The following is a 17,810-nucleotide window of genomic DNA, read 5'->3' on the forward strand; positions in this document are numbered from 1 at the left end:
TTGGTTTGTGGTTAATTATATTTCCATCCTATACTGCAGTGGCCAACATTATAGACAGATATCGACAGATAATGTTTTGTCTTCATTTTATTGTTGGATCTGTTTAAATGCACTTTATCATGGTAAGTTAGTAAGATTTGGGGTTGTTTTGGATATAACTGTCTGTCTGTCTGTCTGTTAGTTAATACCTAAATCTAATAGGCCTAAATATTTTTCTGAAGTTCATAAAGATGTCTTCGTCACATGCGCTTTATATGTTATTTTGTGTAAGTAACGTTAACGTTAGCTCTGCAGACGATGCATAATCTCAGCCTTGAAATGCATATTAAAGGACTTGTTCTTCCAAAAATGATAATTCTGCCGTCATTTACTCACCTTCATGTGCAAATCCTTAAGTTTACTTTCCGTGGAAGACAAAGGGAAATGTTTGAATATGTAGCCTAATGGAGACTCTTCTTGTCGATGTAATGGAAGTGAATGAGTAAGGCCCTGATCACACCTGACGCGTTTTTCAGGTTCGAAAACGCGAGGTGCACTGCACTTACCATCACACAGAACGAGCAGTGTGCTGCGTTTTTTTATGTTGCTAGGCAACCACTGAAACAGCTGTCCTGTCAGTCAAGTAAACGTCAAATCTGCCTTTTATTACTTTTATTTACTTTCTGTTAACATTGTGATAGTTACGGTTCGTGGAGTCGTTAAGCTCCAGGTAACCCGCGAGAGCACCACAAGTTTATCCTCCATCATCGCACTCTCCGGGCGTTCAATCAACTGTAGCTTTCATCACTAAAACGGAAGGCCCGCCTTTCCATTCACTCGATTGGACAGTGGAAAAAAACGCGATGACGTCGGGCGCTTTTTCCGCTCGGAGTTGCTTTTTTTTCAACTTCAAAAACGCGAGGCGCAGAAGGCGCATAAACAGCGCGCAGAACGCTCGCTGCCATACATGGATTTCTCGGCGACGTCATCACTGCTTGCGCACGCAACCAAGAGGCAAAAGACCCGCGCTCTTCGTACCGGAGTAAAGGGTTCGGCTAGTATGTGTTGTTGCTAAGTCAAAATGCCAAGGAGTTGTAGAGAGTGCTGGGTGCCTGATGTTCAACATTACTATGGGGAAGCATGGTTTTGCCAAAAAAATGCCTTAAAATCATAAGGCTTGGCTTTAATGCCTTGCCTTTGACGAGCACATCCTCAACACGCAAAAAATCCGGTGCAGCATCAAAGTATTTGACAAGCTGCACATGACCATATTAGCACGTAGTATGCATCAAGGGATTTGTATGCTCTAATCATTTCTCTTGTAGCCTATACTTGGTGTCTGAATAAGATAATTATATCAGGCCATACAATTGCTGGCCACTTCTTGTCATCCACAATCCAAAGATCGTCATGTATTGCATAGATCCGGCAAGATCTCACCATTGCTGAGAGTAAGTTTTTTTAATATAAATTAGGCTAATCGCCACGTTCGGAGGTACTAAGGGTTCCCACATAATCCATCGTCAAATCTTTGATTTACAGTAAAGTAACGTTATAGGCTATGTGTCATGAAATGTTGCAGGTCGTAACGTAAACAAGGCTAACTTATATAAAAGCAAAGCTCTATAGATGCTGCACTCCTAACATTGGCTATTGCATTACTACATTGCTATAGTCTAACGTTAACATGATAATTCATGCATCACAGTATGTCCGGATTTTAATTCGTAAACAGTTGGACGTTTTACATAATGTTATATTATTATATTATAAACACAAACAAACAGATCCAACTCTGAAATTGCAGTTTATTATTGAGTCAGCAAGAAATTACAAACAATGCGAAATCTACGTTAATTACAATGTTCTTTTACAGAACTCGGCATAACAGCTAGCGGTTTTCTGCCTCTTGGATGCGCGCGCATCCGGTATTGTTTGTATACAAGAAACCCGTGTATAGGAAACCAATTGAAAACAGGCGCCTCTCACTGCAAAAAACGCGTCAGGTGTGATCGGGGCCTAACATTAGCCTACTGGGGGCTGTCACGCACAAAATAATAATAATAATAAAAGACAAAAAAAAAAAAATCACAAAAGTATCATAAAAGTGATCTAATACGACTCGTCCGTTATATTAATATCGTTATTTATTCATATGATAGCTTTATGTGACGAACAAACTGCAATTTAAGTCCTTATATTATAATCACTGAGCTTACCTCTTGATAGCTTTTAATCGCAGCCGAATCATTCAAAAAGATTCGACTCGAAAGATTCTTTCATTTCGATATTTGTGTGTATTAAACCTTCTCTCTGTAATTGAACATCTGTTCTTTCGGACAGATATGGCAGTCTTTTATGATATTCGGCTGATGTCTCTGGCTGTGCTGATGGACGGATTAGATAGATTCATTCATGCCAGCCGAACAGCTGCAGATTCATAGATTCATTCATGACATCGCCTCGACTCTCATGAACGCGCGCTATGAAGCTCTATGACTTAAGTATTTCTATATCATGAAAGACCAATTGGGGCAAGCCTGGGGCAGATAATAATGGACTAAAGAAAACTGGGGGTAAAAAATAAGGATCGGAGCCTAAAATAGAAATTTTCTCCAGGTATCTCTGTCTCTCTCTCTCTCATTCAAATGGGCAGTTTGGGCGGCCATACCGGGCGAGTCGGTCGCAAATATGGCGGCGTTCTATTTGTAGTGACGTAGGTGGCATCTATGAATTGACCTTTCGCCGAGCCCCGCCCCCCTTAGTTACTGTTGCTACGTCCGACAAACAAATGGTCAAACACGACCAGCGCGACAGATTGCCACGACGGAAAAAGGTATACCCGTGCGTGTCAGTGACCTTTTTTGGAGCAATACCTCCGCGATATCCTCCAGATTGAGGCAAAAAGGGTTACAGTATGCAGTGGAGGGATATATTATAATATAAAAATACGCAATGAAGGAGACACGACTACTATCTACGTCTCTATCGAGGCTAATGCTTACCGGTGTTCATACACATCATTTGTGATTGTGATTATGGCAAAGAACAAGGAAACAAGTGTTTAAAAGCATTGTAAGACACTTACTGTTGTGTTTTTGTGTGAAAGAAAAAACTGTCTCTGAAAATAAAAGTGCTGTCAGCAATAATTTCTTATGTGTGTTTTTTCGCATAACACTATGACTAAAATTTAAAATGCTGCAAAACACATGGGAGTTATATTCCCGATGCTGTAGTTTATTTGATCAGTCACAGTATATCATTAATCAAGCTTAATTTGACTTTTCAACTACAATTAGGCAGGTGAACTGAAAGCTTTTACAATATTTTAGCTTAACGTTAGGCCTATCATTGACAAAAGTATGTGGTGCATTTTCTTCCAAAAATGATTTTCTTTCTCAAATTCATGCTTCAAGTTGACAAAGCACAATAAACGAAATCACACAATAACTGTTTAATCAGACATAGCCTTAATTTGCATCTAAATAACTTTAATTGATTGTCTTTCATAATGCACTTACCATAATATTTATTAGGGGGACAACAGATCACAAAAATCGCGGTTGAGACCATAATATTTATTAGTGGGGCAACGGATCATAAAACTCGCGGTTCAGACAATATTATGTTTTTTGAGTTACAGATAGGATACGTTAGTTTTTCAGATCAGAAAAACAAAACAAAAAAAAACTTTAAGTAAGTTAACGTTAGCCATCGATACCACAGCCAGCAGACGTAAGTTATGCTTCGTAATGTTCGACACATTTAACTGGGATTGGGGCCGTCCACACTGTTTTATCCATTGTAGGCACCGCTCACGTTGTGTTTTCGGCTTTGGGAATGGAAAGAACACAACTCCTCCAGACAATCTCTCGGGGTATGTAGTGTCCGATTTACAAACGCCATGGGCGCACGCTTCACCATCACCATCTTGCTAATGTTTGTCGGACCTGCTCACATAGTAACGGTTGCTATGATGTGTGATTGGACAATGGCCGTTTTGGGGGAGGGGCCGGCGAAAGGTCAATTGTGCTTCCTGAACACTGAACAACGGTCCGTGTGAAATCAGATCCCTGCGCGTAGAGTGCGCGTCATAGGAATTTAACGAGGCTTCGAGGCAGAGTTTTTGCCTCGAGGAATTTTTGTAATCGAGTAAATCGAGTAAAACTAGTATTGAGATACAGCCTTGGTCAGAAGCTAGAAGTAAATCATTTGTAATTTTAACAAGCGCAGTTTCAGTGCTATGGTGCGGCCTGAATCCTGACTGAAACTTTTCATAGATGTCATTTTCTTGCAAGAAAGAGCACAATTGAGCAGACACAACTTTTTCTAGTATTTTAGACATAAAAGGTAGATTTGAAATGGGTCTGTAATTTGCTAGATTATTATGATCTAATTGTGGTTTCTTAATAAGTGGTTTTATAACTGCCAACTTGAATATTCTTGGAACATGACCTAAAGATAAAGACGAGTTAATAATATTGAGAAGAGGCTCTTCCACTACAGATAACACTTCTTTCAGTAGTTTAGTTGGTATTGGATCTAATAGACATGTTGTTGGTTTAGATGCAATGATAAGTTTATTTAGCTCTTCCTGTCCTATAGTTGTAAAGCGCTGTAGTTTTTCTTGAGGAGCGATAATTGAGGCTGAATCATAAGACACCATTAAAGATTGTACATTTACAATTGTGTTTCTGATGCTTTCTATTTTCTCAGTGAAGAAATTCATGAAATCATTACTACTAAACTGTAACGGATTATTTTGCTCAGGTGACGTCTGTTTATTTGTTAGTCTAGCCACGGTGTTAAATAAAAACCTTGGATTATTTTGGTTATTTTCTATTAGTTTGCGGAGATGCTCAGCCCTGGCTGCTTTTAGTGCCTTTTTATAACGTGACATACTGTCTTTCCACGCGATTCTAAAGACCTCTAAATTAGTTTGTTTCCATTTATGCTCTAAATTACGAGTTTTTCTCTTGATAGCATGCGTGTTATACCATGGTGCTTTAGTTTTCTCTCTAACCTTTCTTAATCTAATTGGTGCAACAATGTTTAATGTACTAGAGAAAATGGTGCTCATAGTGCTAGTCATTTCCTCTAGTTCATCTGTTTGTTTGGGTTCACTAATCAGCTGAGTTAGATCAGGTAAAGAAGATAAATAGTAAAAGTAATCTGTAATATACATATTTTAACATAATTAACAAGTAATTTCATGGGCCTATAGAAATTATATATATAATTATATGCTTTTATATCTTTTAGTGACCACAACTCTGTGGTGAAATGTCATATGCCCCAAACAGCAAATTAGGTCTTGCCGACGTCGGGGCGCGGGTGCCTGCCCGACATAAAGTGCCTCGGTGAGATGTCTTATGGAGATCGGTAGCTAATCGGCAAGACATCGGGAAGATGGTGGCATTAGAATGATCGCCGACCGTGAGCCAACATAAACCCGACATGATCGCCGACCATGAGCCAACGTAAACCCGAAATAATTATGACCTATGCGGCGCGATCCCACTAGAGCTGCTAAAAGCATTCAGACGCCTCGCTCCTTTTGACTTAACACTGGAACAGCTGATTTTCGGCTGCATCGCTGAAAACGTTCCAGTGTTAAGTCAAAGGGAGCGAGAGAACGACAGAATGCTTTTCACCACTCTAGTAGGATCCCACCGTTATATTAGGTCTTATTGATTTGTTTAGGTTAACTGCTGTCAGATTGTGTTCCAAGGACACAAGTTTCCTATTGTGTATCAATAACACTCAATAACAGTTTATGTGATGTGTTAATCAAAAAATTTGACAAGAGCTAGTTGAGAAGTAGGCAGTTTAAATTTAAGTTTAAACTGAAAGTAAGTGATTGTTTATGTGTAGGGTGTATTTCATACACAATCTGACAACCTGGGAAATGTCAGTCTAACAGAAAAAAAGAATGGATCAGTGATTTTAAAATTAAGTTACAGGAGTTTTCCAGGAGAAATAAAAAAACAGAAGGGCACCGGGAGATGGACCTTGAAAATTTATTTTTTACTTTGTTTTTGCAAAAGCAGTATCATTTATTTGAACACTCCACAAATCACACATAGAAAACTACAAAAAAATAAGAAATTCCCTCCAAAATAGTAAATAAAATAAGAAAAAGAAAAATCAGTCCAATCAATTATTTCACTTTAGATGCTTGCACGCCCCGCCTTTGCCGCCCCCCATTCCTGTCCCTGCTCAGCCGCAGCCAGTTTCTCACGGTCATCTCTACGTCAGCCTCAGTGGACTTTTGTTGGGCAGGATTTCTTAACACAGCACCTAAACAAAAAAACAAAAATAAAGCAACAGGGGGAAAAAATAAGACAGTAGCACAAAAGTCTATATTTTCGTTTGTTTGTTTCTATAAAGACAATTCAGAAAAGTCAGAGAATTTTACAAAAAAAAAAAAAAAAACTTAAAAGACATTTGGTTGAGAATAGTGTGAGGACAGTATATAAATATCGAGAACTGATATAAATACAGACACCACATATGGTTTAAATAGTGACAGAATGTTGCTTCAACACATTGTAGGACTTACTCAGTAGTACCTGATGAATAGGTCGTGATTTAAGGCCTGTCTTCTGACAGACAGACACACAGACAGAGAGAGAGACAGACAGACAGAGAGAGCAGGGCTCCAGACTAACTTTTCCACCTTTCTCAGTTGGTCACACCAGCACATGATTTGGTCGCACCAAATTGTTGTTGTTTTTACAACATGGAATTAATCAATGCATGCTGATGAATAGTTGTCCTAATCTGCGTACCCTAGTTTTACACTGATGTAAAAAGACTGACAGTGACACAGCACCTCATGTTGGCAAAATGGTTTAATCTTTTAAATGAAAACCATTAAAAATAACTATCAAAAAAACACAACGTATGTTTTTTAATGTTTGATTGTATTTTATTTAGTACTGTCAATCGATTAAAACAATTAACTAGCCTATTCGCGATTAATCACACTTAACATTAAAGTTTCTAATATATTTTTATATTGTAATAATTACACATTTTATCTCCAAATTAATGTAGAAACAACAAAGTATATTTTAAATATTTGATCTATTAGGTAGGAAATATGCATACATTGAATAAAGTTATCAAACACCTCCCTGTAATTTTCTCTGACTTTTTTCTTTGATTTGATTTTTTTACATTAATGTATCACAGAAGCAGGTTTATTAGGCTACTGTCGCTTTAAGATCTGATGCATACAATGGGAATCTGGATCTGACAAGCATCCGATGTTGTCACAACTCTTTGCGTTCATTTAACACATTTTTAACTAATTTAATACTGTGCTTACAAGGATACTCGACAAAGAGAACATTTTGGCATACTTTAGTGTGTTTTTGTCCGCTCAAGCGTGAAAGAGAACTCAATGCAGCTGCGCGCTGTCTGAAGCGGCATTCTGTGCGCATGATTCCTGTGTGTGTGTGTTGTGTGTGTATCACACAGAGAGGAGATTTACAGACAGCGCGCCGCCAGTACAGATTTAAGTTCTTATTTTTGCGTTTTATCGCGCTTGAATTGTTTCTTAGCACTTGAATGAATGATAGCGTGATAAAATACTATAGAGCAGCCAATGGATGAAAGAAAAAAATCTGATGCTGCATTATTGCGTTAAATATTTTAAATGCGTTTAACTGAAAAAATTAATCGCATGCGTTAACGTGTTAATTTTGACAGCCCTAATTTTTGTATAATCGAACATAATAAACATAATATGTATTTGTCATATTCCTTTGCTCACTCGGTTCCTCCCTGTCCGCACCTGTGCTCTGGTCATCAGTTGTGTCTGAGGCTGTATGCTGGCGCGTTGGCTTGTAATTCCTGAACTCCTGTACGTTCGTTAATAAATAAACTCCAAGTGTCTTGCGCAAGAACATTGTAGCCGGAGCTGCTACTTTCCGTTAATGTCTATGGCGAGTCACGCAGGCACTGAGCTCCGCAGACGGGATAAAATAGTCAGAATATAAACACTTATTATAGGCGTACCGTAGTGATTTTGAACATAAGTTATGCAACGGCGTTTTGTTGCGCATGCGTGAATTTAACTGATTAGTACATGACCATGCACTCGCACAAATGCGACCACATAAAATTTTAACTCGCACATTCTCAAAAAATGGTCGCATATGCGACCATTTTGGTCCTAGTCTGGAAACCTGGAGAGAGAGAGAGAGAGAGTCTCTAGCCTACCATAACATAGAGTAAGAAGTACAGACACATAAAACACATCATACACTAAAATATGTCTTACTTTGAGGGGTCCTGTGTGGAAGGCCTGGACGGGATAGAGGGGTTTCATGACACTGCGGCATGTTTGTGTTCACAGACACTTGAAACACAAAGATTACAAAGGTTAAAACAAAGATTAATGATTCTTTCAGGTAATCAGTGTCAAATCATATCGGATTCAGTCAGAATGATCGTATGAATGAGGGCAGCCTTTTTGCACTCTGCACAGCCTAGCCTACACCAAAGAACCGGCATCAACTGTGTGTGAGAGAGAGAGAGAGAGAGAGAGAGAGAGAGAGAGAGAGAGAGAGAGAGAGAGAGAGAGACTTTTCTTCCTACCCTTAAAACCGAAACAGGCAGCCAACTACTCTAGTGACTACCAAGTGCAATATCTGTCTTAGCCTAGTAGTAGAAACATTGTCTTTAATCTAAAGATACCTGCTAGCTAGCCACCATGCTCTTGGGCCAAACTAACTTGACTGTATGTAGTTTTAGACTAAGACAGCTAGTCTGATTGCAGGAGAACAGACTAGATGACTAGACTAGACTGATCATGTAACTGCACTGAGTGTCTGTGTGTGCCACAGCTTTAATTGCTTACTAAGTTGTTTTACAGACTCTGTTTTGTGTCTGCGTGTTAATTAACTTACATTCAGGAGAGCACATCCCTTCATCACTGGGTGTGTCTTGCTGTCAATCATCTTGTGGCACTAGGAAATACAGAAAAAGGCCCGTTACACAAAGAACAGCATCACCCAGGTCCAACTAACAGAGCTAAACGAGTGACCCCACAGCAGTGGTTCTCAAACAGTCAGGAAAGCCTTCAGTCCTCCAGTCCAGTCCCTCTTCTTGAACATTAACTGCGGTCTCTTGGAAAGACAGAAAACCTTGGCTTACTGATCACACTAGTAATATCAACTCAATAATCATATCTGGAACATCAAACTATGGTATGCGCTGTGGACTTGTGCAGTACACTGTGTCTGCTTGAGTTTAGGGACCTGATGCATTTTACTATTGAGGGTATACCTCCACTGTTACCTTCACTATATGATGATGTGGGATGGGCTGGAGGAGTTAAACGAGGTGTGGGAGGGTGGGCCAGCTTTCTTCTTACTGACACTTAAAATAAGATTAAAAAAGTTTACAACAAAAAGATGTCCGATATAGTGCTTAAAAGTCAACAATTGGGAATTTACATCATTAAAATAAGTCTTTAGTTGTCTTTGAGATTAATTAAAACACATACTTAAAGGCAAAATTAAAGGCATACACAAACACATAAAGGCAAAGACGCTGTGTAAAATGGCTCTGAAAAGAGTGAGCGTGTATGTCGCTCCTGTTGAGAAAAAGAAGAAACATGAAAAGGAGTCAAATATATTGCAAATGCCTTTGTGAATTAATATGCACTCAGTTTTAATTTATCTTTATTGACTAAAACAGTATGTTAAGAACATGGCAAATCAGAACTGTAGGATGACTTTTAGATTGACCACTTACAAAAATCTGATGAAAATCGATCACTGAAAAAACAGATAAGACAATTATTTTATTTTGTTTAAGTTACAAAGGTTAATAAAGGCTCTATTTTATGAATAGGTGTGTGTCCAAAAAAAAACACTTACTTCACTTACTATCTCTTTACTACTTCATAACCACTACTCTGTCTGACTGTCTGCGCGCTTGTACTGCTAGCTACTAAACTGACCTCTTTGATTGACAGGTCTACTTTTAACGTTACCATAGAAACGCACTAAAAAAAGAGCTGCCTTTAATTTTAAGCATGTCACTTAGACAAAATCATTAAAAATGCCTTCAGAGTGGAAGGGGTTAATATTATAAAAGGACAGATGTCATTTTTGTGTGGAAAAAAGACAGTCCGTCAATTTTATGACCGTTTATTAAGTTAGTTTGCTGTTTACCGAACGATTCTCCTCTGAAAGAGAAAAACGAGTTCCCCTCATGTCTAAAATAACTCACAAAATATTTAATACGAGAACATATAACAGTCAGTTAATAACAACTAACCAAGTCTAAAAACACACGTTAACGTTAATCCTCCGGCAATTTCTGTCATCCGTTTATCGAAAACATTTCTCAGAAAACTCGACGTTTTTCTAACAAAATAATATTTTTCAATAAAAAAATAAGTACACAAAACAAAATAACACATACTGGCCTGAAAATTGTGTGTTTGAAATGGATAAACGATCACAGGAGAGTCCGTTGAGTAACGTTACTACCCAGGCGATGCTTTGTAGAATTGATCACGCGCTTAAAAACGTGCACGCGCCACCTAACGGTAGATGTAGTAGGCAGCGCAGCAACATTTTTGAAAAAAAGAAGCGGGATCGGCAAAATGTTTCCTCACGGTTCCTCCGCCGATCTCCGGAGTGTGCAGTGAGTTGGAGTGGCTGTATACTCATCCCGCCGATGGTTTACCCACCTAAGTTTTTTGGTGTGCAGGGGAAAACCCCCTTACGATACTTTGCCGCTGGTGCCCACCAGAGTGGTAGAGAAAATGGCTCTCTCTATGGCTCTGGTGCCCACCTTTCGCCGGCTCCTCCCCCAAAACGGCCATTGTCCAATCACACATCATAGCAACCGTTACTATGTGAGCAGGTCCGACAAACAATTGACTCCAAGCAAGATGGTGAAGCGGTGCGCACACGGCGTTTGTAAATCGAATAGTAGATACCCCGAGAGATTGTCTGGAGGAGTTGTTTTTTTTCCATTTCCAAAGCCGAAAACTCAACGTGAGCGGTGTCTACAATGGATCAAACAGTGTGGACGGCCCCACTCCCAGTTGAATGTGTGGAACATTACAAAGCATAAATACGTCTGCTCAAAGGTAAGACTAACAGCTAACTTAACTAGTTAGTTAACTTACCGTGTTGTCTAACGTTAGATCTACTAACTAGAGGCAAGAACACAAATTGGACAAAAGTTATGATTACCATGGATATCATTGCCAGAATGTAAACCTACTCTCTAAGCTAAGTTTAACGAGCCCTTTAGCTTTAGCCAACAGTAACATGTTAACTAACGCTAGCTACATTAACGTTAGCTGCTGTTGTGTTGGGTCTTTGAGCTCCCCAACTTTATTTTTTATCAGTTTACAACAAAGTCGAACATAGCGCCCCAACAAGCAACTTTAAATACTTTTGTTTTTATCTCTCATGTAGCATTTTATGAACGGAAAACCTACCCCTGAGTTCCCCAATCCCGTAAATGCTGTACAAGGGCCTAACCCAGCTAAGGAGAAGCTTGGAGGCTGTCGAAAGTCGCCCAAAAAACGGTAGGCCAATTTATAAATATGATAAGCACTAATGGTAATAGTGCTTATCAACATGTTACATTTATAAGTTACTGTAAATAAGTTAAAGGGTGATGATGCTCATGTACAAAACGTGTGTGCATACGCAGAGTCTGTGTGCAGAATGCCTCCTCTGGTTCCACCTCCACTACTGATACAGGAGAGAGTCAACAACATGCTGTTGAAAGTGGTGAGTGGAACGCATTTTTCACATTACTACTGGCGTAAATGTATTTACTGTATTGTTTTCAATGATAAAATAGGCAGCAAGGGGTTTCAGACATTTGATCTGTTCTTTTATTGGCAAATTCTCAGTTCATAGGTCAATCCAACATTGTTAGTTACAAAAGTAACTAGTTATAGATATATACAGGAATACAAGTGCATCTCTCCTCAAATAAGATAAATATGCAGGAATACAATAAATAATAATAAATAATAATAATAAATTACAATTTATTTATCAATATAAACAGGAATATATGTATTCCTCTATATATAAATATACAGGAATACAAGTGCATCTCTCCCCAAATAAGATAAATATACAGGAATACAATAAATAATAATAAATTAAAATTTATTTATCAATATAAACAGGAATATATATATATATATATATATATATATATATATATATATATATATATATATATACAGGAATACAAGTGCATCTCTCCCCAAATAAGATGCAGTACCAAATCAAGCTGGATATTGGTGAAGAAAAAGCCGTGTGCAGAATCAAAATCAAACTCAAAAGAATGTGGACTGAGAAAAATGAATCTGTGACTGCACTTTTGCTCTGTGGCGTTTTGCTCACCATTTTCAGTTTCAACTTTTGCTAAAAGAATATTACAATGTTAAAGTAACTTGCTCAACACTGCGAACCAAACAATCGAACAAAATAAGAATCACTGGCACATCATATAGAAGTTAAAGAAGAATGCATCAAGCTTGCACTTCATTTGTTCCCATTTTGCAGCATCAAAATGTATTCTCTCTAGGTGGTAGTCTTCTTCACATTTAACAAAGAAATCACACCAGGACATACCTGAGAGACCAAGCTGCCCCATTATTTGATAATGATGGGCATGACACTCGTTTAATTTATAGCTGCCATCAACCTGCTTGCAAAGGTAGGGACACTCTGTGAAGCTATTCTTGGAAGGACACTTAATTTCTAAAAGCCCGTAGTTTGAGCTTTCATTCCCTCTCTCTATCACCTTACGGTCAGGTGACGTACCAAGGTGTGGGGCATTGGGATTTACAACAAAACCACATGGATACACTAGATGACCTGTGAGCTTGGTGTAATGTATCGCTGCTATAGGCTCTTGTTCTATGCCTCTTTTCATGGCCTTAGTTTGAACTGATCCTGCGCTCTTTAAACTTTTAGCTAGTTTTTCATGGTCAGCTCTCCTAGAGCAGATTCTTTTAAAGGTCCCGTTCTACGTGATCCCATATTTCAAACTTTAGTTAGTGTGTAATGTTGTTGTTAGAGTATAAATAATATCTGTAAAATTATAGAGCTCAAAGTTCAATGCCAAGCGAGATATTTTATTTAACAGAAGTTGACTACATAAAACGGCTCGTTTGGACTACACCCCTCTACTTCCTTCTTTAGTGACATCACCAGAACCGTGTTTAGACTAACCTCCGCCCACAGGAATGCTCCCTCAACTCTACTGGCTACTTGCGCACTTCTTATAACTTAGGCTACTGTGTTTACTCAGCTCTTACGGTGATTTTCTGAAGTAAAACTGACGCTTCATCTTTTGTGTGATGTACAATAAACTTTATTAAACTCATCAGTACATGTTTGATCATCATTCGGACCTGGTCCGAAACAGCAGACTTGTAGGTTGTTAATAAATAATGGATACATACAAGCAGATGACAAATACGTTATAATAACCGTAATTAAACTGCTAAACCATACCTGTTTCATCTCTATACAGCACTCTGACTCTGTAGGCATTATTGTCCGACTCGAAATGAACGCCGTTACTGAGAGTTTCTGATATTATCATCATTCCGTGAGATGAATTTGTCCTGACAGACTGAGCGCGAGCTCATGAAGCTCCGCCCCCTGTGCCGTCCAGCAGCAGCTCATTTGCATTTAAAGGGCACACACTGGAACAGCTCGTTTTTCTGAGCCCCAAAAAATGTCAATTTAAACATGCTGTAAAAAATGATCTGTTGGGTATTTTGAGCTCAAACTTCACATACACACTCTGGGGACATCAGAGACTTATTTTACATCTTGTGAAAAGGGGCATATAACGGGACCTTTAAAAGATGTTGATGTGATTCGGCCAGACCTTGCGTTAAACCATAAGTTGTTTGTGCTCTGTTCTCTGGTCTCCTGTTCCAGAGCTATAGAATCAGGCAAAGAAATGCTCAGTTCTGTGTAACGATGCATGGCACTTTCATTCAGCACTGTGCAGAAGCCGGCAGGTTGGGATGGCAGGGGAAAGTTGGGCAGGTCATCTGGTTGTCTAACTGTAGCTGCTCCAGGGTCAACACAAGGCTCTCCAATTTGACTAACCAGTGGCAGCTGTAAAAGGTGAGAACAATAAATTATAATCATTAATGTGCAAACATATTTTTCTTTACAGAGAGTCCTGAGCACCCCCCACTTCCTGGATGCCAGCTGGAAAGGGAGCCTGAGGAGGAGCAGTCCTGTCAGAGCACTGAAAAGGAGAAGGAATTGGAAGCAGAAAACAACAACATTAAATTGCAATTGTCTTTACAAGAAACTGAATTAAAAAGCCTTAAAGCACAAATTGGCACATTTAAAAAGAAAATCTAACACCTGAACTTCTTCAAAGCAGTGAAATCCACAAGATGTTGGAATACAGTACAGGGTTTACATATGAACGATTCAATCAACTGTGCACAATATTTGACATTCCAAATGATCCACACACCACTCAAACAAATGTACCTCTAAACTACAAGCACAATGATTGGCAAATAACAGAGATGCCCCTCCGTACTCAGTTGCTGTTTGTTTTAATGAAACTCCGCAACAACGAAGACTTAAAAAGCCTTCAGATTTAATATAAACATGCAAGCAGCAAGTAATATTTTCAATTCTTGGATTCATTATATGTTTGATGTATTAGGTGAATTACCAATTTGGCCTCACAGAGACGTCATAACACAAAACATGCCCGAAACTTACAAAGTAGACTACCCGAACACATATGCAATATTAGACTGCACAGAGCTAAAAATGGAAAGGCCAACATCACTGGTGTTGCAAAGCCAGAGCTATTCAAACTACAAAAGTACAAACACACTAAAATCACTAGTTGCCTGTGACCCCCGTGGTGCTGTGATTTTTTCATCTGCCCTGTTTACAGGAGCAATGTCAGACAAGGAGCTAGTCAGGCAGTGTGGCATCCTCCCGCTACTAGAGAAACTGATAGACAGTGGCTATTTGCAAAGAGGGGATGGCATTATGGCTGATAAGGGCTTTTTAATCGAGGAAGAGATGCAGGCACTTGGACTGAAGTTAAACCTGCCACCATTTTCAAGGTCTAAGAGGCAAATGCCAGCTGGGGATGTGCTGGTGACAAAGCGCATTGCAAAGCACAGGGTGCATGTAGAGAGGGCCATCGCTAAAATAAAAAAGTTCAAGATAGTGTCAGGCAAAATTCCTAATACACGGTTAGGGATTATAAATCACATCTGGTATGTGGTGAGCATGCTTTCAAACTTCCAGCCACACATACTAAAGTAAGAGTCAGTCAGGGACAGTAGTAGCAAAGCATGAAAACAAAGTATTGCTACATCATATATTACAAATGTTTTAACTGTTATTTTTACTGCATTTTGTAAGCCTGCAATAGTTAAGTCCTATAAACAGATTTCTGGATACTATGTGGTTCAATCCTTGTTTAATGTGTTTTTGTGTCTGTGTATAGTATGTCAGGCCAATGATTATTATTTTTTTTACATTGTAAAACCATTTAAAATTGTAACTTCATGATTTTACTGAAACCCCAATAAACCTGTGAGGGAAAATCTTTTCTACAACAGTAAGTAATGCTACTATTTATTCTGACTGGTTTGTTTACATCTTTGATTGTTCATCTCACCTGGTGGCTTAGACCGCACCCCAATGCATATTTCCTGCCTTCAATTTCGATCTCTGGTGCAGCTTCATCAGCTATGTAGCTTATGGGTGCATCAGTCATCTCCCTAAGTAGACCATGTACTCCTGTCCCTAACTCTTTCCTATAACAATACATGCTGGTGAGTATTGGCATGTGACAGTCCACAGAAATATATTCAAAACAGTGTGATGATTGGACGGGGACGTACTTATTATGAACGTAACTGGACATGATGGGTTTCCGTTTGCGGTTGACTTTGGCCTTAGCTGCCACCACACTACTCACAGGTTGTCCAGTGATTTTTTTACCCCTGGCTTTGTGCCATTGCTGGGGCTGGCTTGTGGAGGAGATGTCCTCACTTCTGGCACGGCACAGGTCCAGTGTTAGCCTGGCTCCGCCCTCCTACGTACTTCCGCTCAATTTGACTGCTGTATATTCTTAGGTTTCCAGAAATCAATTTTTTGTAGGACCAATCAGCGAACAGAGGGAGTGGCTGAGAACGATGACGTTGATGTAGTGCGTCAGTTTGAGTTGGAGTAATGGCAGCGGAGAAAGATGTGAGAAAAGCTATTCGGTCCGTTGTTGCAAAACTGCCGAATATACAGAAGTTAAAGCCGGAGCAAGAACAATGTTTGCTAAGTTTTGTTGGTGGCCATGATGTTGTGGCCCTCCTCCCCACGGGGTTCGGGAAAAGTTTGATTTTCCAGCTCACTCAGCACTAGAAGTGCCAGAATTCCATAACTACTAGAACTGCCACAAGCGGTCATTTTGATCGCTATTCAAAACTCTGTATCTTTAATGATAAATCCCCAATTGAGAGATTAATGCATTTATTGTATTAGGATGTCTTTTAAAAACAAAACAACACCAAACTGTACATTTAAACAAGTTTAATTATAATTTATAAATAAATAATATTCGTAGATGCCCTGAACAAAATGACGGAGATGTTTTCATGTTTCCACTGTTCGATCGCGCCCGCCGACACACACACCATATTCCAGCATTGCAGCCTGTTCATTATAGCCATAATAAAATATAATAATAAAATAGTCAACCTAACATAAAAATTCCACTGCTCTGTTTCTCAGTACTGGTAGGCTACAATTCGTACCATTTTATGCGTGTGAAGAGGATGATTTTGGAACGTGAGTGAAGTTCAAAGCCTATATGATAAAGAATAGTTTAGCATCCAAATACATCGCAAATGTTGAAACATTTTGATTCTAATTAGAGAGTTACGTGAGCCCAACGCCGCTTACTTTCACTTTCGCGTATAAAGCATTTCATTTTGGCTTTAGTTATTTTTTCATTCTTGTTCTGTTCTGAATATCATTACATTTAAATGATTTGTTGTTGAATATGTTAGTGTATTTTTTACCACATTTTATTGTTGCGTATATTGGTATAATAATACCGCGAAATTCAGTGCGGTCAATATGACCGTTTATGGCCGAAATAGGTAAATATGTTCATTTTTTTTTTTTTTTTTTTTGCTTTATGTGTAATTTACATAGGTAATTTATATGAAAAACATTTTAAATGAAAATACAGACACTTTTAGGAAAAGTCAGGTACCAGCAGGATTGTATTTATTTTTTCAACAAAGTTATTGCAGATATAAAATTCAAAACGGTAAAAATGACTGGCAGTTCTAGTGGTGAATGTGTTAGCTAAGGCGAACGATAGGGATGCAAAGCCGATAGTTGTTGTCTTCTCCCCTCTTGTTGCACTAATGGAGGACCAAGTGAAGGAGGCAGAAAAGTTGTTTCCGTATCGCGCAGTAGCCGGTGATCACTGTACAGCATTTGCGGCAGATCCGAAACGACCGCAGCGGCGTATTGTTAATGATTAGACCCAGCTTCGACAGTTGACTGAATACATCACTGTCCTTATACATTTTGAATTTGTAAATGTTTCCGGCCGGTTTCGGCGCATGACATACGTCACGACCACACGTTAGCGATTGGCTATGGCAGATCCTGAGTGACTCTGGGCAGATCCAATAGTTTTGAACTTTAACAGAGAACCCGCCTACAAGGAAGTAAACGTTTCTCAATGGAGAGATTCCAGACTCTCTGTACAAATGAAATGTACGAGAGTCTGGTACAGGGGTGTCAAAC

The 17,810-nt window shown here is 39.0% G+C and overlaps 1 protein-coding gene and 1 long non-coding RNA gene across 2 annotated transcripts; one reads left to right on the forward strand and one right to left on the reverse strand.

Moving 5' to 3' along the window:
* Positions 1-5,983: 5,983 nt before the first annotated feature.
* On the reverse strand, positions 5,984-11,719 carry LOC308699895. The gene is made up of 4 exons (XR_014031232.1): positions 9,289-11,719; positions 8,898-9,116; positions 8,270-8,347; positions 5,984-6,279 (listed from the first exon to the last, which is right to left on the reverse strand). It is a non-coding gene; the product is annotated as an uncharacterized lncRNA (long non-coding RNA).
* On the forward strand, positions 10,874-15,621 carry LOC308699894 (uncharacterized protein). Its single transcript, XM_081381035.1, has 4 exons — positions 10,874-11,098; positions 11,433-11,545; positions 11,674-11,753; positions 14,182-15,621. Exons 1-4 carry the CDS (start codon positions 10,898-10,900, stop codon positions 14,373-14,375), a joined length of 588 nt encoding a protein of 195 aa, XP_081237161.1. The 5' UTR covers positions 10,874-10,897; the 3' UTR covers positions 14,376-15,621.
* Positions 15,622-17,810: the final 2,189 nt, after the last annotated feature.

Source organism: Scardinius erythrophthalmus, assembly GCF_964197995.2.
Source record: "Scardinius erythrophthalmus genome assembly, chromosome: 12".
Lineage (NCBI taxonomy): Eukaryota > Metazoa > Chordata > Actinopteri > Cypriniformes > Leuciscidae > Scardinius > Scardinius erythrophthalmus.